The following is a 27,312-nucleotide window of genomic DNA, read 5'->3' as shown; positions in this document are numbered from 1 at the left end:
AAGGCAATGAAATGGCTACAGTTCCTAAAGTTCATTTTAGGGGAACAAAAATATACACCTTTTTTCTTCCGAACTTTAGGCAGCAGAACATAATGTAAAAACCTGCATCGCATTAAACACGCAATGGCAGGTCAATGTAGAAAAACAAAACTAACCACAAGTTAAAACACCATTTGGTTTTTCTTCCCCATTGGAACACAAACTCAAACTTTAAGAGAGGAAAAGTAAAGCTTAAAATCAGCTAAACTGTTTGGCGCTTTATATGTATCTGCATCATGCTCTAACATGATTTTGGGTAGAAAAGAAACTGGTACATTTATCTGGCCACTCATATTTTAAACCAGTGCGGGGGGGGAAAGGCACTGCATTTATTTTTCATTGTGCCCATATCTGTTTGCACATATATGGAAAAAATTTAAATTCAAATTTCATTCTCTCCCACACACAAGTACGACAGGTTGCAGCTAATCCATAGTAGCAGAAGCTGATTCAAAGTTGACCTCTCCTATTCCATTGTGTTATGTTCAAAATTCCAGGCTCTCTAGAATCTGAGATGGCTGCGAAGAACCCAGAGACAGGTACAAGATTTAGTCAGCGTTCAGCATTTCTCAGTGCATTTTGCAGAAAGGGTCTAAATTAGGCATAGAGTTTTGTTGTTTATTTTACACAGAGAAGTCCACCAACATTTGCCATAAATTCTTCTAAACTCTTTAAGAAGGCCATCTTCTGCTTACGGTCCAGTGTGGGAGGAGTGCTGCTTGCAGTAAGCTTGTTGAAGGCATCTGCTAGCCGCTGGTAAATTACTGGATCTTGTTGAGTTGATAGCAATGTTTCAACTAGCTCTGAATATTCAGCCTGTTAAATAAACAAGAATATTATTAACTTAAAAAAAACCCATAGAATATATACAACTTCTCTCATCAGGACAAAATCCAGAATCAAGGCTGTGACAGAAAACTATCAGTACCTCTCCACCTGTTATCCAGTTTCACTGAGTAGTGTACCAGAAGCAACTATGGACCTGCAGCCTTTCACCTACCTCTAAACCAGGTAAAGCCCTTCTATCAGACCAGGGTTTGTAGTAAGGCTAAAGAAGCCTTCAGAGCCAGGTACAGCGCTTTGCACTGCAGAGTAAGAAGAAAACTTTAAGGCATACCCTTCAAAGTGCCTTCTGGCTCTTACTTAGCATAGGCTTATTCCTGCGAACTGCACTTCTCGTTCTTCACACTTGCCCTGTGTCTGGTGTGCCTTACGGACCATCTTCTCCCACGGGTTTTCCCTTTTCTAGATTCCCTTCCCTGGGACAGAGAACTTAGATTCCTTTCTAAGAGTTTCCTACTTACTCTCATGCTTACTTGGACAGAAAGAGTAGACAAAGAAACATGTTAAACATGACTAAAAGCACATTGCCAAGGGGCACTTGGTGCAAGTCCAGAGTGACTACTGAGCTCCAGGAGCAAGGATGAAGGACACAGGAGGCAGAACAGCCCCTTCAATTCTACTGGCGAAAGGCTTGGGTGGGGGTAGACACTGCATGAAGTTGCCACCTGTAGCTGGTGTCACAGAGTCTCTTTGTCTTAGATGACCATCCATCTTCCACCTACAGAGAGTGGAGGCAAGGACAGGTAGCCTAGGAGGAATACGGAGAAATTGTCCAAGCAACCAGGGATCAGATTAGAAAGCTAAAGCCCCAATAGAATCAAATCTGGCCAAGGACATCAAGGCAACAAGAAAAGCTTCTCTAGGTATGTCAGTAATAAAAGGAAGACTACCCAGGATATGGAGAAGGCTGAGGTACTCAATGACTTCCTTGCCTCAGTCTTCACTGGCAAGAGCTCCAGCTGCACAGCCCAAGTCACAGAAGGCAAAGGCAGGGACTGGGAGAATGAAGAAGCGCCCACTGTAGGAGATGATCAGGTTTGAGACCATCTAAAGAACCTGAAGGTGGACAAGTCCATGGGACCGGATCAGGTGCATCTGCAGGTCCTGAAGGAACTGGCAGATGAAGTTGATAACCCACTATCCACCACGTCAGAAGTTTTGGCAGTCGGGTGAAGTTCCCAATGACTGGAAAAGGGAAAACATAGCCCCCATCTTTAAAACGGGGAAAAAAGAAGACCCAGGGAATTACAGGCCAGTCAGTTTCACCTCTGTGCCTGGTAAGATCATGGAGCAGATCCTCCTGGCGACTATGCTAAGGCACATAGAAAATAAGGAGGTGACTGGTGACAGCCAACATGGCTTCACTAAGGGCAAATCCTGCCTGACTAATGTAATGACCTTCCATGATGAGGTTACAGCATTGATGGATAGGGGAAGAGCAACTGACATCGTCTACCTGGACTTATCCAAAGCATTTGATACTGTCCCACACGACATCCTTGTCTTTACATTGGAGAGACATGGATTTGACAGATAGACCACTCAATGGACAAGGAATTGGCTAGATGGTCACACTCAAAGAGTTGTGGTCAATGGTTCAATGTCCACGTGGAGGCCAGTGACGAGTGGTGTTCCTCAGGGGTCAGTACTGGGGCCAGTGCTATTTAACATCTTTGTTGGTGACATGGACAGTGGGATCGGGTGCACCCTCAGCAAGTTTGCAGATGACACCAAGTTGTGTGGTGTTGTAGACACGCTGGAGGGAAGGGATGCCATCCAGAGGGACCTTGACAGGCTGGAGAGGTGGGCCTGTGAGAACCTCATGAAGTTCAACAAGGCCAAGTGCAAGGTCCTGCACATGGGTCAGGGCAATCCCAAGCACAAGTACAGGCTGGGCGGAGAATGGATTGAGAACAGCCCTGAGGAAAAGGACTTGGGAGTGCTGGTGGATGAGAAGCTCAACATGAGCCGGCAGTGTGCCCTTGCAGCCCAGAAAGCCAACCGTATCCTGGGCTGCATCCAAAGGAGCGTGGCCAGCAGGTCGAGGGAGGTGATTCTGCCCCTCTACTCTGCTCTCGTGAGACCCCACCTAGAATACTGTGTTCAGCTCTATAGTCCCCAACACAAGAAGGACATGGAGCTGCTGAAGCAAGTCCAGAGGAGGGCCACGAATATGATGCGAGGGCTGGAGCACCCCTCCAAAGAAGACAGGCTGAGAGAGTTGGGCCTGCTCAGTCTGGAGAAGAGAAGGCTCCAGGGTGATCTTACTGCAGCCTTCCAGTACTTGAAGGGGGCCTACAGGAAAACTGGAGAGGGACTTTTTACAAGGGTGTGTAGTGATAGGACAAGGGGCAACGGCTTTAAACTGAAAGAGGGCAGATTTCGATTAGATACAAGGAAGAAATTTTTCACTCTGAGGGTGGTGAGGCACTGGAACAGGTTGCCCAGAGAAGTTGTAGATGCTCCATCCCTGGAGGTGTTCAAGGCCAGTTTGGCTAGGGCTTTGAGCAACCTGCTGTAGTGGAAGGTGTCCCTGCTCATGGCAAGGAGGTTGGAACTAGATGATCTTTGAGGTCCCTTCTAATCCAAACCATTCTATGATCATGGTCTCTCTTTAAGGGATGAGAGTTGCTAACAGGAGAGAGGAAACATATGACAAAGTGGCTTAGGAATATCTTTGCCGAAGGCTTGCCAACCTGGCAGGAAGGGCTTTAAAGGGCATGTTGGTGGATGGTGGTAACATCTTGTAGATGAATGAGGAGTCAGAAACCAAGAGTAGTAAGTAAGAATGCAAGGAAGTGTGATGGGTTTAAGAGTGCTCATCAGGAAGGATGAAACAGGTTGAAAGGAGGCTAATAACTCTCTGTGCAGAAATGCATTCAGCTTTGGGAACAAACAGGAAGAGTTAGAGCTCCATGTGCAGATGCAGAGCTGCAACATCACTGCAGGCACTGAGATGTGCTGGGACAGGTGGCATGACTGGAGTGCTCTAACGGACAGACGTAGGCTCTTTCAAGCTCTTTAGGGAAGAAGAGGAGAGAAGATTGCTTTTTATGTGAAAGGGCAGCTCAAGGATGCTTTTCTATGCACTGGGCAACAATCCAGTTGAGTGCTTATTGGTCACGATCAGAGAGGTGGTAAAGATGACATGGTGGGAGGTTTTTACATAGCACCAAAACAGGGTGAGTAGCGGACTAAGTAATCTTCAAGCAACTTGAGGAAGTTTCCAGATCACTTATGAGAGATTATCTCCCTGACATTTGCCGTAATGCCTGATGGGCCACCCAGGGGTGACCTTTCATCTGTGACTCGCAGCTAGGAAGAGCTGGTCAGGGATGTGGTAATTAATGGCAGCCTTGGTTACAGTGATCATGAAATAGTGAAGTTTGGGATCCTTAGGAGAGTGCGCAAAGAGGGCAGCTGAGTAGAGACCCTGGACATCATGAGAGCAGATTTCAGCTTATTCAGGGGACTGGTGGGTGGGATCCTGTGAGAGCAAGCTCTAAAGACAGAAGGAGCTCAGAAGAGCTGACAGGTCTTTAAGGACAACATTTCCAAGCACAAGAATGGCCTGTCCAGACACTGAGGAAAACAATGTAAACATGTCAGGACACTGACCCAACTAAGCAGGGAGTTCATGACTGAACTCCAGTGCAAGTACACATGCAGGAGATAGAAGCAGAGACAGCAACAAAGAAGGAAAACAGAAATACTGTCTGGACAAGAACAATGACAGAAAAGCGAAATTCGACTAAAGCTGAATTTGGCAAGGGACATCAAGGACAACCAAAAGCAGCCTCTACCAGTACATTAACAGTAAAAGAAGAAAGAGAAAATGAGGGTTGGATCCTGGTGCTGAACGGAGCAGGTTGTTTAGTGATAACAGACGAAAGATAAGGCTGAAATACTCCATGCTTTCTTTGCCTTGGTTTACACTGACAGGTTTTCCCAGACCTTTATGACTAGAGACAGGGTTCAAGGAGGAGAGGAACTATCAGTAGTAAAGAGGATCAACCCAGGGATCTGACAAATCTCACACAGACAAGCTCATGAGACCTGACAGAATCCATCCAGGGGTTCAGAAAGTCATTAAAAGGCTGCTCTCTACCATTTTTGAACAACTAAGGAAATCATGAAGCAAGTAATCCTGGAAGCTATCTCTGGGCATGTGAAAAAGAAGGAGATTGAGAACAGCCAGTGCGGATTTACCAAGGGTGAATCACGCTTTACCAATCCGACTGTCTTCTGTGATGAAATGACTACATCTGTGGATGAGCGGAGAGCAGTGGATGCAGTCTTGCATGGCATCCTTGTAACCAAGCTGGAATTTTATTGTCTAGATGGGTGGACTACTATATGAATGAAAACACACTTGTATCATCAGTCTCTAAAGGATTGTGGTTAATTGCTCGTATTCCACCTGGAAGCTGGTTACAAGAAGCACTGAGAGTTCTCATCTGGGCCTTGTCCTGTTAAATATTTTAGTCAGTGACCTGGAGGAGGAGAGGAAATGCAGTCTCCTCAAGTCTGTGGATGAGACCAAACTGGGGAGTGCAGTCAGTGCAGGACTGACATTCAGGGACACCTAGTCAGGCTGAAGGAACGAACTGACAGGAACCTCATGAAATTCAATAAGGACAAATGCAAGGTCCTGCAGCTGAAACAGACTAACCTTCTGCAACTATACAGACTGGAAACTGACAGGCTGGGGAGCAGTTGTACTGAATAAAGGACTTGTAGGTCCTGGTGGACAGCAGGCTAAGCAGGTCAGCAGTGTGCCTTGTCAGCAATGGAGCAGCAAACTGGGCTGTATTTATTATTTGTCTTTACACAGCACTTGTTAGATTAGATGCGGAATACTGTGTCCAGTTTTGGACTCCTCAGCACAAGAAGGTTATTAATGAACTTGAATGAGTCCAGTGGTGAGCCACCAAGACTGTCTGGCAGGTGCTGAAAGCATATGAATCATAAGAATAATAAAGTATTCAAGAGGCTGCTCAGAGAAGCTTTGGAATACCCATCTTGGGGGTTTTCAAGGCACAGTTGGGAAAAGCCCTGAGCAACCTGATCTGAATTCAGTGTTGACCTCACTTTGAGCAAGAGGTTGGACTACAGACCTCCTAAGGGTCCCTGCCAACCTGAACAATTCAATGATTTGCCAGGAACACAGTAACTGACCACTCTCCTTTAACAAAAGACTGGTTTTCAAGGTGTAAGTGTCTAAATGCCATACCTGATGCAAACACACTAATGTGTAGAATGCTTCACCTGCTGCAGTTGTCATTTCTGTATTGTGCTTCTGAAGTACCAGCATATCAAAGACCATCTGAAATCACAAAACACAAGTACACTTTTACAGAAGTGTAAACTTAACTTTCTACTTTACCAATGTTTGCTGCTGAACCTCATCTTCACTTCTGATAATAATGAACATGTATTTGCAGCACTGGAACCTGTTGTTGATTTATATGTGTTCTTCAGAGAGAAATGGCATTTCTTCTATGTTTCTCCAAAACCTGCAGGTATGCCACAGAAATAATGAAAAAAGCCTTTGCTCTTCCAGAATAAAACAGGGAACTTTTTTCCTCAAGTTTGAGACTCCTGCAGCTCACAGAAAGCCAAACAGGGAACACATTAATGAGAATACCACTTAAAATTATAGTACCAATCTAGAGAAAAGGCAGAAAGCTATGTTAACTTAAAAGAAATATAAAGACAAATAAAATTATGTAAGGTGTTTCTCATTCTCTCAGCTTGGCTGATGTATGCTTTTAATAAGCAACCCCCAAAAGTTCAAATGTCAGTCTGGTAAGAAAAGATGTCTTAAGGAAAACTGAAGTGTTTACAAAATTGGAAGACAAGCACACAAATTCCACAACTACTTTGTTCCCAGTTAGCAGGAACCTGGTTGCTACCAGGTAACTCCAAAATTCGATGACAGAGTGGATGGTCCTAAAAAGAAAATACTAAATATGATACTGGATTAAGAAAATGCATAATTCATTGGATACATTGAATAAATGACAGCATTTTCTTTCTAGTTCTTAACAATGCTCTTTTTTTCTGCCTCTTGCTTTAGTACTCTACCCAGCCTCCAGTTCAAACAATTCTGGAAGCTTTCTATTTCACAGCTTTCACAGTAAATGTAATTGCTAAAATTCTCAATCAGGTTCATTCTACAGCTTGTGCGCAGAGCATGGACAAATATAAATTGCATTCTGAGAGGCTCAGGTCTTTTGTTGATTGGCTGTAAGTAATTTCTTCCCTCTACACCTCCATCCTCCTTTGTACTCTAGTCCAATGTCTCCAGTCCTTCATGCTCTCTTTCTTCTTAAACTGCCCTTTTTTTTACAGGTAAAAGGCTGTTTCTTAACTATACGTGTGATCCTGATTAACCTGGTCAGATAGGATCACTGTTTGGCCTCTTGATGCTAACTGTAATGCAAAAAGCGAAAGTAACATGAAACGCAGATGCCTTACCTTAAGAAAGTGCCTTGTTGCTAGAAAAAGGGTTGAATCTGTTTCTTGTGCTTTTGCACACTGTTCTGCTAATGGTGTAACAGCCTCCAGACAGAGCTGGCAAACCTCTGAACTCATCCTGGTAACGGGCGTTAAAGAATCAAAGTCAGATTTCAATTACATTGTGGTTAAACTTCCCAGTTGTGTCACTAGAAAATATTTTAAATGCTTGTACGTTTCAAGATTTTTTTACTATGAAGCTATTAATAAAAATAAATAAATAAATAAAAAACTAGAAAAAGGGGAAAAAAAGAATTCCAACTTTGTTGCCTTGTTTTATTAGCTACACACCCTAAGGTAACATAACCCTCTCTGACATAACATTTTCAGAAAGACTCCCTTATGGTCAAGCTCATCTGTTTCTGACACGTGCCACAGATTAGTGAAAATGGTACTCCCGTTATGAGAGGGAGAGCCCATTGGCACCCTGACAGGAAATGCTCTGGAGCCAGCCCAGTAGAACAGCAGCAATGTTTTGTATTACCAGCTGAGAAACTAATTCAGGAATGGCTTTGGGATACCAGCTGAAGGCTTATGAAGTTACATACTCTGAAATGAAGTAATGGAGGAGGCGGGAATGGCTGCCAGAAAAAACTTACATGCTCAACCACTTAACGGCTGCATTGAAGCGACACAAGTCAGAGGAAATTTAGCTAATAGTAGAATCTCAACAGACACTACAGTGAAACTCCCAAGCACCAGCGAGCAGAGAGTAAGAGTCAATTACCAATATATAATTATACATATAGATACTGACAGAAAAGGAAAAAGGCAAAAAACCCCCCGCAAAATCAGATTTTAAACAGGTCCTTATAAAAGCAACTCAGATTTTTAAACACTCCCAAGTTCTAGAAAGGATACGATGACATCCCTAACTCCAGTGAGTACATTAGGCTCTTAAAGAGGTCTTCTGGAAGTTGTGGAATTTTCTCAGGGAATATCTCACAGATGAAAGTGATTAATTTGTAATATTGATTACACAGGGATGGAAACTGCCAAAAGAAAAACAATGGTGATTTTAGATCAGTCATATAACTCTATGCTGACATAATTTCCACCTGTACAAAGAGACAGGACTGATGCTTTTCCACAGAAGAAGAAAACACAATTTTAGCAGACAACTTCAGAGCAATTAGAATTGCTACAACTTCATTAGCAAACACTGTGGTACAAAAAAAAAAGATTGCTAAAGCTGCACAGTTGATGGTGGGAATCTGGTACCTGGTCTGTATAAATTCAAGGAGTTTTACTTCAGACATGAGCAAGTCTAGTCCTCTTGGGTAAAAGCCTCACGAGCATTTGGAGCACGACAGAGGGGCTTCTGGAGTATATCTTTTGACTCAGTTTCATCTAAAATGGATGTAGCGCTCTCAATCAGCAAGCGCTACCAGATGAGAAAGCATGTTAAAAGGGGACAACTGAGATACACTTCAGAAGTGTTCCCCTGATTCAGAGCAAATCATTGTTCATGCTTCCTAACACATTTCTGACACTATCAGAAAAAGGATTCCATAAGCCACATTTCAGGTTTGGCTAATTGTTGACCTGCACGGACTCACTTTTAGAAGAAATAAGTTTTGTTTAGGCCCTTCAAATATGCATTTTTTTCAGCTTACAATATTTCTTTTCAAACAGTATCTAGAACTGTGGAACAGTTATTTATGTTTAAAAAGTCTAGAAAACTCAACTTACAGAGGTGGAATGCATATAGGATGGAATTCTGGGAATTCATTACTATAAAGCTTTCATATTCTGGCAGCTATGTGTAAAAATATACTTACCTTCAGCAGATCCTGGGACATTAGAGGCAGAACTAGATTAACCCCATATAAGACAACATCTGCTGCTGATACAGATCTATTTGTAGCTTGCCCAGGCTCATGTCCTCTAAACACTTCATCTGTAGAAAAGAAAAAAAATGTTTTGTGTAAAAGAAGGATTAAACTTATTGAAGGAAGAGTCCCATTTCTTTATAACACAGATATTTTTAAAAATAGGACTATTCCCCTCTCGCAAACAAAAACATGAGGCACTGTATTAAAATAGAAACTGAGTGAGTGGAGGCTGCCACATCACTCTATATTTATATTCATTAGGACTAGGCATTTCATAATCACATGTACCAGATGGCATGCTAAAACAGAACACTGCAGATACTGAGGGCTCCCTTCCAGTACAGAACACTGCATTTGTTTCTAATGATAGCTGCTTCATGCCTGCACACATAAACAGATAGTGAGCAACATATTACTGCATTTTTGTACTTTATATAGATACTATGTATTTACATATATATTTTTTATAAACGCAGGAGAAAAAAAATGGGAGAGATGGAGACATGGACAGTGGGGTCAAGTGCACCCTCAGCAAGTTTGCAGATGACACCAAGTTGTGTGGTGTTGTGGACATGCTGGAGGGAAGGGATGCCATCCAGAGGGACCTTGACAGGCTGGAGAGGTGGGCCTGTGAGAACCTCATGAAGTTCAACAAGGCCAAGTGCAAGGGCTGCACGTGAGTCGGGGCAATCCCAAGCACAAGTACAGGCTGGGTGGAGAATGGGTTGAGAGCAGCCCTGAGGAAAAGGACTCGGGAGTGCTGGTGGATGAGAAGCTCAACATGAGCCGGCAATGTGCACTGGCAGCCCAGAAAGCAAATCATATCCTGGGCTGTATCAAAAGAAGTGTGGCCAGCAGGTCGAGGGAAGTGATTCTGCCCCTCTACTCAGCTCTCATGAGACCCACCTAGAATACTGTGTTCAGCTCTGGAGTCCCCAACAAAAGAAGGACATGGAGCTGCTGGAGCAAGTCCAGAGGAGGGCCACGAATATGATGCGAGGGCTGGAGCACCCCTCCAAAGAAGACAGGCTGAGAGAGTTGGGCCTGTTCAGCCTGGAGAAGAGAAGGCTCCGGGGTGATCTTATAGCAGCCTTCCAGTACTTGAAGGGGGCCTACAGGAAAGCTGGAGAGGGACTTTTGACAAGGGCGTGTAGTGATAGGACAAGGGGCAATGGATTTAAACTGAAAGAGGGGAGATTTCGATATAAGGAAGAAATTTATTACATTGTGGGTGGTGAAGCACTGGAACAGGTTGCCCAGAGAAGTTGTGGATGCCCCATCCCTGGAGGTGTTCAAGGCCAGGTTGGATGAGGCTTTGGGCAACCTGTTGTAGTGGAGGATTTCTCTGCCCATGGCAGGGGTTTGGAACTAGATGATCTTTAAGGTCCCTTCCAACCCTAACCATTCTATGATTCTACGAGTTAATGCAGAAAATTCTGTAGTTTAGATGTTGCCAAGTTTTCTCCAGTTACAGGTGAGACCTATGTTTCCCATCAACTGGCAGTGACCTTACTTTTCTAATTTCTGCATTGAGTCAGCAACAGTGCAGACAACTTCCAATACATTTGATCTCTGGGCATTACATTCAGGTAGTAGTCACATTCCTTAGTTTTGTGGTAAGCATTTTACAGTGTTTTCCATGCAACTAACATCCAATGCCTGACCTCAAAGAGAATACGTTAAATGGTATTGACTTGTCCATTCAATGGACAAAGTCTAAATCTAGTTCTGTATTTGCGTTGTACGTGCATGACAAAAACCCACACTGATCCACTGAATTTCGGAGCACAAGGTTCTCTCTTCCAAGATGTACCTCAGAAAAGCACCTAGGCAGAGTCAGTTTGTTACTGAGCACGTTTTCTATGCAAACTGTATAGGACATGGTATGATCTGAATCATGTGAATGTGTTTCAGCTTACTCAAAAGCAATGCAGCATAGCTAAGCTAGAACTGGCAGGTCATACTCAGGGCTACCGCGATTTTAAGTGGCAAATGTATAAAAAAGTAACAGGCCGGGATAGAAAAAAAGAACCCTTAACTATACCCACATGCCATAAAGCATGTTCTGTGAATGAGGAATACAGAAAATGCTCAAATGTGACAGAATTTTAATGAGCTCAGCATTTCACAAAAGTTGGATTTTGTACTAGGAAGAGAATCCATCTGCCTTCTTGCAGTAATTCACTATTCATAGATTCATAGATTCATAGATTTCTAGGTTGGAAAAGACCTTAATTCCAACTTCTGTTTTTTTTTTTCTCTATAAAACTGCTGCTACACCATGTTCAGACTTGCAACATTCAGATTTCAAGCTGTTTCATATATGCCATATTTATTTTATGAGTGTGATAATAATTTCAAGTGCTAGAATACTGTGAAAAGTCCTTCCTTTGCTACCGACACATTAAATAGTAATTTCCATATCCTGATCTAATCAAACCTAAACTTCAGTTTTCACTTTACCTTGGATTGACCGCATGCCCCACAATTGTTTTTACAGTTTAGAATACAAGTCATAGTTCAGCAATTACCAATTCCTTCATACCTGTATCACTGAAATCTATGAATTCTTTCGATAGAAGGTTAGTGAGAAGCTCCATAATAAGAAGGAGATCTTGGTACTGGTCTTCTTCTGCTGTAACATCTATCCGTTGTCGACCTAGATTATTCTTGGAATACACCTGCAGCAGAGTTAGGCAGGCCTCATACAAGTTCATGGCTTTGGCCTATAAAACAAGGTTAGATAATAAGAAAAATTCCATATGCTAGAAGTGACACACTTTGTTTTAAGATGGCATTTCTTGGTTGACGATACCTCAAGATTTTAATTTCGGTTATATAACCACTTTTTATAACAACTGCACACAAGATCATCAAGGAAACAGACACTTTAAACAATAAGAACACTTACAACCATACACTGATGTGCTGATGATTGAAACAGCAGAACATTGCTTTTATCAATGCCTTAATGTTAAAAAAAAACACAAAACAACAAAACCAAAACCAAACAAAGACAACAGATCTCACTAATCTCACAAACTAGACTGCCAACAAAATTCCTTGAGGACTCACTTCCCTATCTAAATTTGGAGCCATAATACTGTTTGTCCATACCCAGTTTGGAATAGGCAGGAACTCTTCCAGATGCAAAAGCAAAATTAGCCAACAGCGCAAAGATGTTAGCATCCTGCACCAAATCATTTTATCCACTAACTTCTTGGTATCTATTAACACCTTGTTTAGGACCAAGGCAGTGTCTCTATGGTATGTGGTTGTGACATAAAACAGTGCTGCAATTCTCCTAGACCGGCCTTCAGAGAAGTTTGGTAGGGTTAAAAAAGTACTTAACATGGTCTGCACTCTCTGCCACCTATGCATAGAGTTAGACTAGTCATGAATTGTGGTTAAGTTTATAAGAACAGTCTAGATGTCCTGCTTTTAATCTTTGCAAGTGTATGTTTTTTAAAAAAGGAATTCCTCTAACAGATGTGACCGTATAGCATTTCTTTCTCTATAGAATCTAAAAATCACTACACTTTATTTTGTTTAAGGGATAGCACTGTATGCACACGTACATGCACATGCACGCACACACACACACACTCTTCCCCACCTTCCCATTCTGGTTGTATTTACCTCTCCAAGATAGCAAATTTGTTTATGTGCAACTTCAACAAAGACTTCTATTATGAGATTAACAGTTTCTGGTGTGTTTTTGTATACTTCCATTAATCCAATGCAATTATTAAGGAAGTCCATTAGGAAATTGAAGAGAATTGCTACGTTATCAATCTGGGTAGCCTCAGCAATGCCACAGAGTGCTTCTAATGTAGCAGTGATTTCCTGTTTCACTTCCTCCTCCTGACAGATCTGCTGAAAGTTTTCTTGGTTTATCACATTCAAGAATCGCTGCTGAAGTGGCTGAAGAACCTTGAAATTTTTAGAAAAGTCACATTAAGATAAGCATACTATTATATGAGAAGTGAGGTTTAAGTAATTTATAATTTAGCAAGTTCATGGGTTGCTTTTGGCATGGCAGTACAAGAATCAATCGTTCCAGTTTCCAATGGCTCAATAATGTTATTATCTGTCATATTAACATAAGCTAAAGTGGTAGTGATTAGTGATTTTCATTATTATTCATCGCCTGCAGGCTTGTTTCAAAATGAGCACCTCCATAAATATTTTATGTTATTTTGTAGTGTTTAAACAAATTACAATTACTTTTTCTGGCTCATAGTACTTGATACTCTTCCAAATTCAGTATTAGGGGAAAAAAATTTCTACAGTTTGTCAATGAAAGCATTAATTAAGACTCATGTTCACAATTATCTTTGTCATATTATGATTTTCAATAGCACAATCTCTTTTGTAACCAGCTGTGTTCAGAACCAATTCAGAAACTTCAATAAAAAGTTAAATGTTTTTCCTAATTACTTCCTGCGCATTATAGTCTTATCTTCAATCACTAATTTCATAGCTTTGCTAATAAAAGTAAGTTTCTCTCAGAAGGCTAATGCTTTACAAACTCATGCATTCCTTCCTGATCACATTTCAACTACTTTTTAACATCAGCCTTTCTGGTACCAAATATCTGAGCTTTAATGGAGGCAGGGCACAAAAAGCTGATCAAGGCTATTCATTATGTTCCATATAATTAGCTTTTTACTTACTGTCATTATCATTAAGTGAATAACTGCATAATTTATAATATCACCAAATCAAAATAAAAGGAAGAATTGACAGAGTTCCATGGGAAATTCTTAACCTTTTCTAATGGTCTCTTTCAAGTGTACTGCTATTCTGGCTGCTTCACAAATCTTCCAGGTAATTATTAGTTTCTATTTCGGTTGTAATGTTTTAGGTAAAATTTTTGGCAGCTCATGGGTGCCATATGACTATTGACCTTCAAAGACAGAATAATTTCATAAATTGTCAATATTAGATGTTCAAAATCAAAAGATTCTGTATAAGTTGATTTCGTACCACCATAAACTAACTTCTTTGTACCACTTGATAAGAGGCAGGTAACAGAAGCATCAAAATAGCTTACCTCTGTCCAGTATTGTTGTTTTGTTTCTGTATCCATATGAGCAAAACCTCCTAAAACTAAAGCTTTCATTAGTGTTCTCTGCACAGAACTGGACAAATAGTGAAGAGGAGGGCTTCGCCTTGCAAATTGTTTAGCTAAATTCCACCAGTTTTCACACTGAATAACTAAGTTTGCCCTAAAAGAGGGAAAAACGGTTTATATTTAAAGACTTCACAAAATTGTACGAACAAAGCATAGATTGCTAGCAGTTGCCAGAAGTTTTTTTTCTTTTTTTAAAATTCCTTTATTCGAAGGCTAAATTGCCTTTTGACTTTCATCTTAATGCCTCACCTCTAAGATTTCTGAAGTATATACTCTGACAATAGTTCAATTCATATGGGAGAAAAGCAGGGAAGTGCTTTAGTTTTACACACATACACACACAGAGTTAATGGACATACTGCATGGATTAAAAGCTTAGTCTCATTATGTCATGATAAAATAAGCAGTTTATTCCAAAACTATTTCCTGTGGGTTTTAATTTTTTTTTTAAAAGATAATTCAAGAGTTTAAATCCTCAAACTTCAGAACAGTCTTTCAGCAGACTGTGAATGCATGGTTACATGTATAATTGCATGTCAATTCACAGAAGTAAAACATTCAAGAATTTTCTGCTTCACAGTTTGTAATACCAGAGAAAACTTGGAAATTCATCTGAATCCACAAAATCCTGGATTTTTTTTAAAAAAATCATATGTTTACAAACCACTTTTTATACTGGCTTAGCCAGTATCTGACTCTTAATCCAGAGGAAGTTGTTCAACAAAAATAAACAACAATGCAAAAATCCTTGCAATAAGAGTGGAGACCAGGAGAATTTTCCATTCTCACTGTTTAAGAGTGAGACACAAAGGTAAGGGAAGGAGAGTGCACTTCTAAACAATAATAAAAATTAGATTATGTTTTGCCAAATGTAGGTCTCACTCCTCACTTTGTCAAACAATTTTTTTTTCACTTATAGTATGTTACTGAAGTAATTTGACTTACAGAGACATGAATATGAAGTGCCCTATATCTGGATTAATTTGGCCAAAAAACCTAAAGGAAGCAAAAGAAATTTTTTGACTTCCAGAGGTATAGCAACTTACCGCTCTCTCCTTTCCACTAATGTTACTAGCAGTTGTACAGTATCATTTGCAAGGTCCTGCTCTGAACTCCACACTGCCAGGTTACTGATCACTTTTTCTAAAAGGTAACCCACAATCCACTGGGAACCCTCTGTATCAGCACCAAATGCTGTACTAAATGGCAGACTTATCTATAAGAAAAGCATTAAAATGAGTGAGTTTTACAGAAGCCAGAACCCCAAAGTGTATGGTAATCATTGTCAGCAAATTCTTTTCAGGCTGTCACTTCTTCCCTACTTAAAATAAACAAATGTTACACAGACAAAGGCAAAGAACACCTGTAATGGAAAAAATCTTTGCCAAATTTATCTTGCAATTCTAAGCACAACACCTAAAACAAATAAAAGTTTCAACCTTAATACAAAATCAGGTTTGAGTATGCCTAGCTTTTCACACCAATGAAAGTTCAAAAGCTTTAAAAATTAAAAGAAAGATTCCCCAAATCATCTCTCAAAAGTGATTCCATGAATTTCACCTCAGAACTCAGTGATAAATTAGACATAAACCTAGCTGTTGATCTAGATTGAATCTTGCAAAAACTTATTTTCACCACAATTTTTCTGCATCTGCTTTCTGCAGATTGTTCCTTCAATCTATACATCTTTTAGGAAAGATTTCACATTCTGGTCCTGGCACATTAAAATATGCTTCCTTGAAATTGCCTGTTCTCCTGTCTTTAAAAAAAGTTTCTCAAGAGTCAAATCCAAGGATTTTGTAATAATTGTGCAGGGCTTCCTGTCAGCACACCACTAACATTTTTAACTTTAAAACTCATCATATATACATGATTGAGCATAAGGTTTAAATGGAGGTTTCAATCACTTTCACACGTCAAGACAAACTAAACGTGTGCATTTCCTATATACTCTCTTTTGTTTCTTCACATTCTTTCTCATATGGATCTCCTTCTTACATGCTCTCCAATTTTTCCCCAACTGGTACCTTTACAAAATCTTAGTTCTGCTGTAAGAACAAGCTGAATAATATGATTCCAAGTATTTATAAGCCTATGGTACGTCTATTTTTGTTAAGGAGAGGCCTCCTGAAGAGTTAGTAATCTTAGTTGCTTCGATAATGGAAATAAAGGGGAGGAGGAGGCCAATAGGATCCTAAGGATGAGTGGCCTCTGTCAGCTAGGTGGATTACAGTTAGTTCAATAAGCAAAATCAAGATCAAGGTCTAATCATGATTAGTGCTGTCCAAACATGATAAGAAGTTGGCCTTTACAAAGAACGCACCATTGAAATCATGATGTATACAATGAGAACATACGAGAACGGGGAGAGGAGAGAAAGTAGCATGACATTAGCTAATGTATACTACCTGGTGATGGTGTTAGACATCTAATTCATAATCATGACCAGGTTGCTCACTAAATCACCCATCAAGGGCAACCACTGTATTAGAGATGAACTGTAAGATCTGGCGGATAGTGAGAAGTAGCTTATAAGATTGCTGTAGTCAGTGAGTTTCACCCACTATGCAGTCTGAGAGTGTGCTATGCAATGGCAAAAAAAAAAAATAATCACATTTGCACCAAAATGTGCAAGAGTCATCCCCTAACAACTTATAATTCTAATTAAAAAAACTGAAGAAAACATCAACTTTCAAACAATTTCGAAAATAAACCACAATCCATTTAACATTAAGAATGCTTTATCATTGCACTTCAAAATAGCTACACTGACATCTGCATTCACAGGATAATACCATTACTAATACTCACCAATTAATTCATAGAATTATATCCTTACCTGATCATACAGCTTCTCATCTACCAAGAGGTAAGTCTTTGCCCAGCGTTTGAGGAACCATACAATATCTTTGCCCATCTGGGGGCTCAAGAGGTGTGTAAGATTTGCCCTTATTGCTCTAGATTCTACTTCTGACACTCTTAAAATAGCAGATAGCAACCTGAAAATTTAAAATACAATGAGGATGCTGAGAGTGGCTTTTGGAGAAGCAATGTGACTACCAAACACTTTTCATTTTTCATGAAATATGACAGAAGGAACAGGATAACACAAAATAGTTCAACTCTAATGAAGTAAAAAGCAACTGAATTTATTGTTTTTTTAAATGCAAGGAGAGACAGACAGGATAGACTGGTAAAGATCCTCCAATAAGTCAGGATATGCATTAAAAGATAAGGTGATTAACATCCAAATTACTGCAACAAAGAATTTTCACAAGCATTCCGATATCGAGGGAACAAAGACAAATGGATTACTACTTGGAGTGCTTGAAAGGCTTTTTTGAAAAACTGATTGTCCCTTCCTTGCACCATCAAGCTTAGTGACCAAGTGGATCCTAATTGTGCAGCTTTTGCAGTGTGATGCATGTTAAAGAACAAATGTAGAAATAACCAGTTATTTCTCTCTTTCATTACTGCAGAGAAACAGTCTGAAATTGCAGATCACTAGGTGATTGCATTAATACAAGCAGTCCATAAAACTACATTAAATATTAGCTTTTGTAGTATATCAATTAAATTTGGTAAGAATGCACAAGGAATTTAGGAGCTGACAGCGGTCTATTTCTTGACATTTCAGAGCTATTGCTGGGGCACCTCAAATCTCTCCTTATTTAGATCTGATTTTATCCCATCACCACTGAGACATCGCATCAAGAAATCCTGTATGGTGACTACTTCTTGAAACTGTCATTAGTATCAGTAAAGAGTATTCAAGCTTCTGAACATTAGGCACACTATTGCTAATGAAGATCCATGTTTAACAGCCTCTTCCAGAAGAAGAAAACATTAAGTACACAACAACTAACTCTTGAGTGAGAAATCCTCCCTGTTCAATTAAAAGTGGAATGCAATCTTCTGAAGTGTGAGGATGCAAATTAAGGAGTCCTTTGTGAGCATCAGCCTTCTTGCAAAAAGAGAATGGATCTCCCCTCTCTTGCTCTTCTTATAGGCTAATAGTGATATGTGTACATAAGTGACAACAATTCCTCCTGCAGTGAGGACCAATTTTGCTGCTACTTCCAAGCTTGGGCAGTAACTCATGTTTGAAGTAGACAAGCTCACTTATCTATGTTCTTCTGCAAAGTGTTTGCTTAAGCTGTACATGTGCTGAATGAATTATAAAGCATATAGTATATTATCTAAAGATTTTGATCTACCAACTTTTTAGTAATTTAAGTCATTTTAAGGATTTTCTATAACAAATAGATCAAATACGGGTTTTCAGTAGAGATATAAACCAATTTCTGTTTATTTCCAAAACTTTGGCTCATGTCCTCTGTTAAGACTATGAAGTCAATCTAGTCATTTCAGCCTTCCCATCTTGACTCAGTTTTATCTGTTTTGATGCCTTACACTCATTTTTTTTCCTTTTCAGTCTTCCCCTGGATCACCTTGACTTGAAACATCATCTGTATTTACCCTGTCTTCCCTTAAACTTAAGGAAAAAAAAAATCACTTCATCTTTATCTTTTCTTAATCTCCTTTATAGCGTTGCCTTAATATGCCTGTTATAAAACCATTCTTATAAATTATTTGCCCTTACAATAATACTAGTTAAGAGACATTTTTTTCCAGTGTTCGGTGTTTAGATATTGCTTTTTTACTTTTCAAATCCACTCATACTGTCACTTTTTTCTCTGAAAAAGCATTTAACATACTTAATAGCATGAGATGCATCCTTACCTAATTACAGAATCAGTTCTGTTGTACCCTGGGATGGAAGAGGCCTTTTCTCCTGGAGATCCCAGAATCTGAAGTGTTGTATTGATGTCAACCTCAGCTGAATGTTTAATGGAATATTCCATTATTTCTGGAGGTATTAGCGGAGTCTCTCCCTGAGTATCATTAGCCAAGAGGTAGCCTTGCATTAAAAAAGAAAGAGTGATCACAACTTTCTACCTTCGGTTAATTTATGGCTTTTTGATTAGACAATCCATTGGCTTAACCGCAGATATCACACCAGAATCGAATGTTTGTACAAACCCTGATCAACACTGTTTAAATATGTATAAGTTAATTTCAGAATCCTTAAAGCCGTTCCGTAGAGAAGAATCTAAAGCAACAAGAAATCAAGACTGGAAAAGAAACCACCAAATTAAGAAAAAAAAAGATAAGCTTTACTTCATATAGAAGTACTACCATTAATTCAACTATTGAAAGGAAAAAACCAAACCCAAACCAACATTTTGATGTCATTTTTTTCTTCTTCCGTTAGCCTTGATTTTACAGCTTCCCCACCAAGTCCACCTCATTTGGGACTTCTGTTCTGCTAGCATTTCAAATCTGTCAGAGGCTTTCAGACACCAACTACCTGTGCTATAATAAAGCTTTCCTTGCATAGCAACTATAGATCAGGTGAAGCATGGGCTTTTATACAATACTCTGGTGTTCAGATAACTAATATCAATTCCAGCTTTAGTTGTTGTTTTTAATGTTTGATCTCATAACCATCTGTGAGCTACAAATACAAACTCCATCTCACAAGGATACAAAAATATCATAAACATGTTCACATCAACATCTGAGAGTGACTAAAACATCAGATGTTCAAAAAGATCACACAAAATATTTCATGAAGTACACATTTCTCCTAACAAATAACAACAAGGTGTCTGTACTTATGTTTTGCAAATTGATGTAAGATGGTTCCATCTGAAAATCAAAACCAAAAAGGTTCTAAATTCAAGTTCCCTGAAACATAACAAAATGCCAGGACATGGATCATCAGCACTGAGAGATTCTGGAACTTACTTGATTCTTTGCCACCTCTGAGTAATACCGTTACCCTGATCTCATGCTGATTCCCTTATAAAGTCATGTGCCCCTAGACAATACAACTGATATCACAAACAGACTAATTTCTCAAATAGGTTGACTGATAACACATCGCAAAAAATCTGTAACAAAATTAGTGGGAATTTCCAAAGGACATTACCTCGTGTAAAGATTTCATCACTCTTTTAAAGATAACGTTCATGTTACTCAAGGCAGATGAAAGTAAAACAAAGACTTTGTAAGTAATGTATGTAAGGTGAAAGCATCGTAAGGGACAAAATTTATAGTCAATTAAGGTTAGTTGATGTACAGGAATGTGTTTTTTCCTAAGGTGTTCCAGTTGCAACAAGAATACCAGAATAAGTACGATTTAAAGCAGTCACTAACCTGTGACTAAAATAAGCCAATGAATATCCTCATACAGGTCATCAAGCACTTTATTGTCAATTGAGCCTGATGCTGGTGAGGCAAGTAACTGCTGCTGATGTCTTTGCAACTGACCATGGAGCCTTGTCACTCGGTCTTCTAATAAACTGTGGACAAAAAACAATCAAATAGCTTCACTGTTTTTAAATTGTTTTGGCAAAGTCAGGCTTTTCATATATGATGGCTTTATTGATTTGCATTCATGATTTTTTTTTTTGTACCTTGTAAGAAGAGGTATACAGTGTTCTGCAGCAATTCTCCCCAGCATGCCTACACTGGCCAGCTGGTCACAGAACTGGTCTCTGTCATCTTCCTGCAGTTCACTTATTTCTTCTTCTTCCCGAGAGGCGACACCATTGGCAGTCTTTGGTTATTTTGACAAAATAAGAAGCAATCAGTTAGTGTTACACTTGTTAAATTTTATCATCATAACAATTTTCTACATTATTTTGGCTTTTTCATTCAAAGTGTTTTGCATGGATGAGCAACAGACTCATACTAAACTAGACACAGAAGAGTTAAACAGAGGAGTAAACATGGCTTCATATTGTTTTAAAATCAGCATTTCGCAAACTCATTAGAAAAATGCCACATATTGTTAATGGTATATTTGCTACCATTTCAAATAGTGCTCTCAAGTCAAAAGATTCACTGTGAAAAGACTCAGGGATAAGAGTTATGAAAATTGATGCTTGTTACTAATAGGTTAAGCACAGGCTGGACAATAGCAAAACAGATTCTTTACACCACAGGGTATGTATATCAGCTCTGTCGAGCATCTGCAAACCCAGTCGTCAGAAGATTGCTGAAGTACATTTGCATTTCAAATTGCATGAACCATTTTAAATACTGGAACTTCCATGCTTTCTCTGATTCATTAGTCAAAGATATTTTTCTCTGCTGTCTGAGATCTTACATAAATCACATAATAGGTAGTATTTTTCATGATGAAATGAAAATAATCTCTTTCATTAAAGATTCTCCATAACCCATTGTTTGAGGGGGAAAAGCTCCAAAAAGTAAATGCTATAACCTCAGGAAAGCAGCCGACTACTACTACTCCTCCTCAACTCAGTTTTATTTCTTGCTGATGCAGAAGTTATACTGTTTGATATCTCAAAGCTCATCTTGGTTGCGCTATAAAACTACCTAAATAATAATCAGACCTTATTCCTTGAAGAAATGAACCATGATATGTAGAAGCTAAGCACCAATGTCAAAAATGTTTTAAAAAATGTTTTTAAGAATCATAAAATTTACACAACTAACAAAGCTTTTCTTGTCACTTGTATTTTACTATCAGTCTGCTTTGTTTCTATAAAGGCTCTGGAAAACTGAATCCATGCACAACTCCATATCCAAAGTGCTTTCAACCCATCTTTTCTTTGTGCAACCCAGCAAATCATTCTCTTTTGGCAACTTCAAAGTTGCAGCTGTTTACTGAAGGGTGAGCCTCTGCTCTCAAAGCAGAGACTGAAAGTTCCTGTTACTGCTTTGATATTGAACAAGAAGCATTCTGAAATGCCAGCTGTGGCTTTTAAAAGGTTACCCGTGGGATAAATGACTTATCTCACAGAATGACATGAATTAACCTGTGTATACAAGTTATGTCAAGACCGCCTGATATGAATTCAAAGTTCTCTTGTGAAATATTTCTCTCTGTTTTGGCACTGTTATTACCATCTGTTACATATTGAGTTAGTAGAATTAAGTTTTATATGGTGCTTTTCAGAATGAGGTATCTCAGAGATCTTTGCACAGCATCAAATTAAAGAGATATTTTGTACAGTTATTGAACTGGATCTATGCAATAATTCATCCAACATCTACATCCCACTTTCTGTATGAGAATCTATTTTAGTAAGAGTCAGACTCCTAGCAAAGAGACTAATCTGCTTTCTTTCTCAATGGTTCAATAGACACTTTGAGATATTTTAGGTTTTCTCTAGAACAGTCACCTCAAAAATTCAATTGGGAATTAATTTTATCCAAAAGAACCAAATAATATTGCGAGTTGCTTCTAGTTTGAGCATAGTCATTCTACATTTTTTCAGATATTTGTGCAAGTCAATTATACTTCAAAAGTATACTTTGAAGGCAACGTATTGGAGGTAACGATCGTATAAAAGGCTTCAAATTTTATTGGGGGTTTTAAGTAGGACTCTAGTCCAGAGAAGGACGGTCAAAACTTTAGTCATTGAATCTGTGGGAAGAACACTAAGATGCACATTGACTTGAATAACAGGTTTACCTTTTTTTTTTTTTAAAGTGATTTCCAACTTTGTATTCCTTTATTTCCTCTTCAGAATGAGAGAAAGACTGGAAAATGACCACTGAGTAACAAATTCAGCAATTTTTTCATTTCCAAAGTCATAAATAGTAATTCTATACTAGCTCTCTTGAGCTACATGATATACTACGCACCAAAAAACATGGGCTATTTACTATATATCAAGAACTACTAGAACAAGGGCTTACCAAATTCCTTGTACCATCAGGAGCAGCTAGATGGCACTGAATGTAGGAATTAAAGACCTGAACAGCATGTTGGGTAAAGAAACCTTTATGGAAATGTTTGTCATCTTGTACCAAAGTAAGCCAAGATTCCAGCAACTTATCATATGCTTCCATATATACCATGTCATCTTTGTCAAGCTGTAAGAGATGAAAGAAACAAACAAACAAAATCTTATTCCTAAACTAAACCAGAGGAACATACTTATATTCGTTATTATTTAACAGATGTTCTTCTAATGTTGAAACAATTAAAAACAAAATCAGTCACAAAACCCATCTAAGGATAGCCAAGAAAATATCAGAATGAACTGAAGCAATGCATCAAAAAGGTCAGTGCAGCTTTTACGCTTGCTAGACTTCAAAAAATGCTGTCAAAGCGTGTAGCTATTTCTCTTTATCTGACATTCAAAACCAGAACAGTCTTAAATTAAGTCTTTAATGCATAATTGCATAAATGCAGGAGCTACTGAGCTTTTGCCACAAAGATGTCAAGCATCTCAGCTCTTATTAATAACAACAAAGAGTTGAGCCAATTAAATAGACAAATATAGAACATGTGCATATAGATTTGTATGTATTCCACTGTTTCTGAAATAAACAGAGAGAAAAGATGTTGATTCTCTGTTCCAGACAAAATAATTGTAAGATTGAGTGCGTTCAAGAAACCTTACTACAGGTAGCCAGTTTTGATGATACACAACTTCTAATTCTATAAGCAAACAAAAAAAAAGAGTGGAATTCCACAGAATAAACCTGCACCTCCAATTGCTTAGTGCATTTTAACTAACGCTTCCTGGTTTTAGTTACTCATACGTGTTTCTACGTAGTACAGAATTCGCAAAAGGAAATAACACATCTGAAAAACAAAGCTCTGGGTTACAGGCAAACTAAAGAACCTAAATGGCAAAGAGGCCATTTCTTTTTCAAAGTGTTTTTAATGTACCTATCAACTTTTTGATTTTATACAAAAATTGAATTTTAGTAAATATATCCAACTTCAAATAACTTAAGGGTGGCTTTACGGACAAACATGCTATTAAAGCAGGACACTTCTTTCCTGTAAGAAGTCTTCTCAACTTTTAACCAACAGGATCACTCACAAAAGTTACTTTGAGATAGCAGAGCTTACTAAAATGATTCCTTGATGAAATAAAGAGATACTAAAGACTTAATCATGCTCCAGACAGAAGAATTCCTGACTTTCAGTGAAGTTACAAACACGGCTGGATGAACAGGCAAGGAAAAGAAAACATTGGCTGGATGACTGATTAAGAGGGAAAACTGATATCTCACTGGTAGCATTTCAAGATGGCTTCACAGCATCATTTTGTAACTGCAAAGTGGTCGCATTTACAGAAGTTAACATATAGGACACACTGATGGAAGTGTTAAAACAAAAGCTGAAGATAACAAGGAGGGAGAAAAAATTGTATTCAACACTAACACAAGCCACAAATTTAGGATGGACACCACAACATGTCTTTTTAAAACTTGGCTAATGGACACATGAATACATAGACAGTCATTCAAAACGGAAACATTTTGACATGTATGTGCAGTATATTTATATATAGAACTCACATATAACTTATAATAATTTGTAAAAATCCAGAGTATAAAGTAATAAACAGACATGTCTTTTCATAAACAACAAAAATTAATTGGAGAGATTTGAGTTCTTGAGAAGGTAATGCAGAAGTTAATGCCATGAAAAAGAACTGTTTTTAACACTTTGTGGTATTGTCATAAGGAAGTTAGGATCAATAAGTGCCTCCATAAACCATGTGCCCAAACAGTAAAAAGAGTTTATTCGTACTGAACAAATTTGGTCACAAAGGAACCTTATTAAAAATTCCCAATCCTTATTTCATATTAGCTACAGCTGGGCTAACAAAGATGTCATAAGGGGAAACTAAGTGACATGCTGTAGACCAGGGAGCTGTATTGTTCTGACGAATCCAACAGAACCAACGGTAGAGCCCAGTTCAGAACTCAGATCTTCAGGAGATGCTAGATACAACCAGTAAAGTCAAAGCAAAGATGCTTAATTTCTCTAACATGGGAAACAAAGAGAAAATTGTAATTCTTCCTTCACAGTCTGCTGATCCTTTGAAGAAAGAACACTTCTAAAACTTGTCAAGCAGCAACAAGCTGGAAAGAGAAGTACAGCAGAGAGGATCAAATTCGGAATGATCTCTCCCATCACATGATATTTTTAAAACATGTCAAGATATTTTTTAAAAAGTCATGAAACAGCAACAGTGCATTAAGATTCATTTTGAGAATAAGAAGCCTTTGATATAATTTCTATTTGACTTTTCATCCGACATCCTGTTCATAATCTTCACAATTCAGATGGACTACTTCTGCATAAGCTTTAAGTGTTGAGCAAGGCAAAGCATAGATGTGGACAAGCACCTTCTCTCAGACCCAGTGCTATTAAAGGAAGAGATCACTGGTCCAACTCGCACCATAAACTAACCCTCAGTATTGCTGAAGCTTACTGCCCTCCACCAGTGTAGCTGTCCTGGCAAGTGTTTCAACTTCCTTCAGCCAGTCTCCCCAATCCTAACTAGGCAGGTTAAATGTAAAACAGCATTTGAACATGATGTTTGGATTGTGGGTTGGGTTTTTCCTCCTTGGTTGAAAATCAGTATTAGCTCCTTTGAAGTGGTTTGCGTATTATGGTTCAGGGCCTCCCAATTTCGACAGTTTCCATAGCAGGTATTCACCTAAGTAGGTTCCTTGGGCCTGATGCGGTTTCTGCAGTGTTCAGATGAGAAGTTCTGCTAGCATATGAAGTGGTGGAAATACAGGGAAAACAGCTTTTCCCATCAGCAAACTTAAGTACGCCTGCCTGCATTCTGCTGCATTTCAGATTTCTGAAAGGTTCCAGGAATATTTTCTGAAGACTCTACTGAGCCTAACACACACAATATTTTACCTATCAATAGTTCTTAATCCCAGATAGCACATGAGCTGAGAGAGGGTGACACTACAAGCAGTTTAAAGAAGAAGCTTGGAGAACACAGTAACCAAGGCTGGGACATGCCGAAGCCAAAAGATTGTTTTCAGGGATGCAAAGTAGTATTTTTACAGGCACAGCAGACAGTATCATTATGTCATCTGAATTAAGTCAGCAATAACTTAAAAGTGTCAGTAGCATGCCTTATTGCTGACACACTATTAAGGTATAAGAATTATTGTTTTGAAGGCTCGTCATTCAGAATTCTGCATCATCCTGGAAATCAGAAAATGAAGTTGAGATATCTGTAAGAGCTATGACAGAATGGAAGGGGTGAAAGTGTAATGTTTCTCTTTCCACAGAATGAATTAAAGATTGAAGGAGAATTCTCTCTTAAAACAAACAAAAAAAATCTTGCATTCTTTCTTTCTGATATTGCTGAATCTGAGAACATTCAAGTTTAATACTGCAAAGACTTTCTTCAGCTAAAACTACAGGATTACGAGAGTGTAGGCAGCCACAGTTTACAAGGCATAACTGGCCAGTCATTTCCAAAACAAACTTTGTACCAGATAGTGGTACCAGGTACCCCAAGCTTTTGTTGAGAGAGGAAGCCTTAGGCTTGAGTGCTGTTTTCATTAGATGTGTTCGCATATTCTAGCTCTCAAGTAACAAGAGGCTAATTGACGAAACAACATCCCTTTAGTCCCATTAATTTAATTGATAGGTGCTTATGGTTTTTCTGAATCTTTTCTATAAAGGCTTCAGGAGCATTCCTAAATATGTTGGTGAGCACCACAACATATATTCAGTGTTCTACTAGAAAAATCTCAAAAGCAGGGCAAGTTTTGACCAGTAAGGTTTGAAAAGCAGATGCATTTTAGATTCTAAATTTAATCACTAATTTTTTGATTAAGACATGAACACACTTGAATGTTTAAGTGAATGCTGGGCCAAATGTAATACGTTTCAACCTTGCAGCAAAGACATGATCTAATGCTCTGCAATGAATGTTAATTAACACATCTGTGATCTCTGGTAAAGAAACATGTCCATCAACATTATAACTAAATACTTCTATAATTATTTTCGAATTCAGGTAATTAAGCCCAGTCAACATAGCAAAACTGGTAAAAATTCATTCTTTCTAATGATAATGGGGAAATATTGGCTTGATAGTCTCATTTTAAATCAAT

At 38.7% G+C, this 27,312-nt stretch overlaps 1 protein-coding gene across 1 annotated transcript in view; it reads right to left on the bottom strand.

Annotated features, from left to right (window-relative positions):
- Positions 1–387: 387 nt before the first annotated feature.
- The window catches only part of XPO4 (exportin 4), an 81,338-nt gene continuing 54,413 nt past the window's right edge, over positions 388–27,312 (bottom strand). The window contains exons 10-23 of the mRNA XM_086621545.1: positions 23,113–23,289; positions 20,856–20,998; positions 20,596–20,741; positions 19,117–19,294; positions 17,213–17,372; positions 15,420–15,589; positions 14,293–14,467; positions 12,876–13,169; positions 11,782–11,962; positions 9,183–9,301; positions 8,263–8,393; positions 7,363–7,480; positions 6,116–6,208; positions 388–855 (exon numbers count right to left, since the gene is read on the bottom strand). Of these exons, the coding sequence (XP_086477671.1) occupies positions 658–855; positions 6,116–6,208; positions 7,363–7,480; positions 8,263–8,393; positions 9,183–9,301; positions 11,782–11,962; positions 12,876–13,169; positions 14,293–14,467; positions 15,420–15,589; positions 17,213–17,372; positions 19,117–19,294; positions 20,596–20,741; positions 20,856–20,998; positions 23,113–23,289 (2,283 nt within the window). The 3' untranslated portion in view covers positions 388–657. The remainder of the gene's footprint in view (positions 856–6,115; positions 6,209–7,362; positions 7,481–8,262; positions 8,394–9,182; positions 9,302–11,781; positions 11,963–12,875; positions 13,170–14,292; positions 14,468–15,419; positions 15,590–17,212; positions 17,373–19,116; positions 19,295–20,595; positions 20,742–20,855; positions 20,999–23,112; positions 23,290–27,312) is intronic.

The sequence above is a fragment of the Tauraco erythrolophus genome, chromosome 1 (genome assembly GCF_009769465.1).
Source record: "Tauraco erythrolophus isolate bTauEry1 chromosome 1, bTauEry1.pri, whole genome shotgun sequence".
In the NCBI taxonomy this organism is placed as follows: domain Eukaryota; kingdom Metazoa; phylum Chordata; class Aves; order Musophagiformes; family Musophagidae; genus Tauraco; species Tauraco erythrolophus.
The sequence above is the reverse complement of the archived record's forward strand: the minus strand, read 5'-3'. Positions and strand labels throughout refer to the sequence as shown.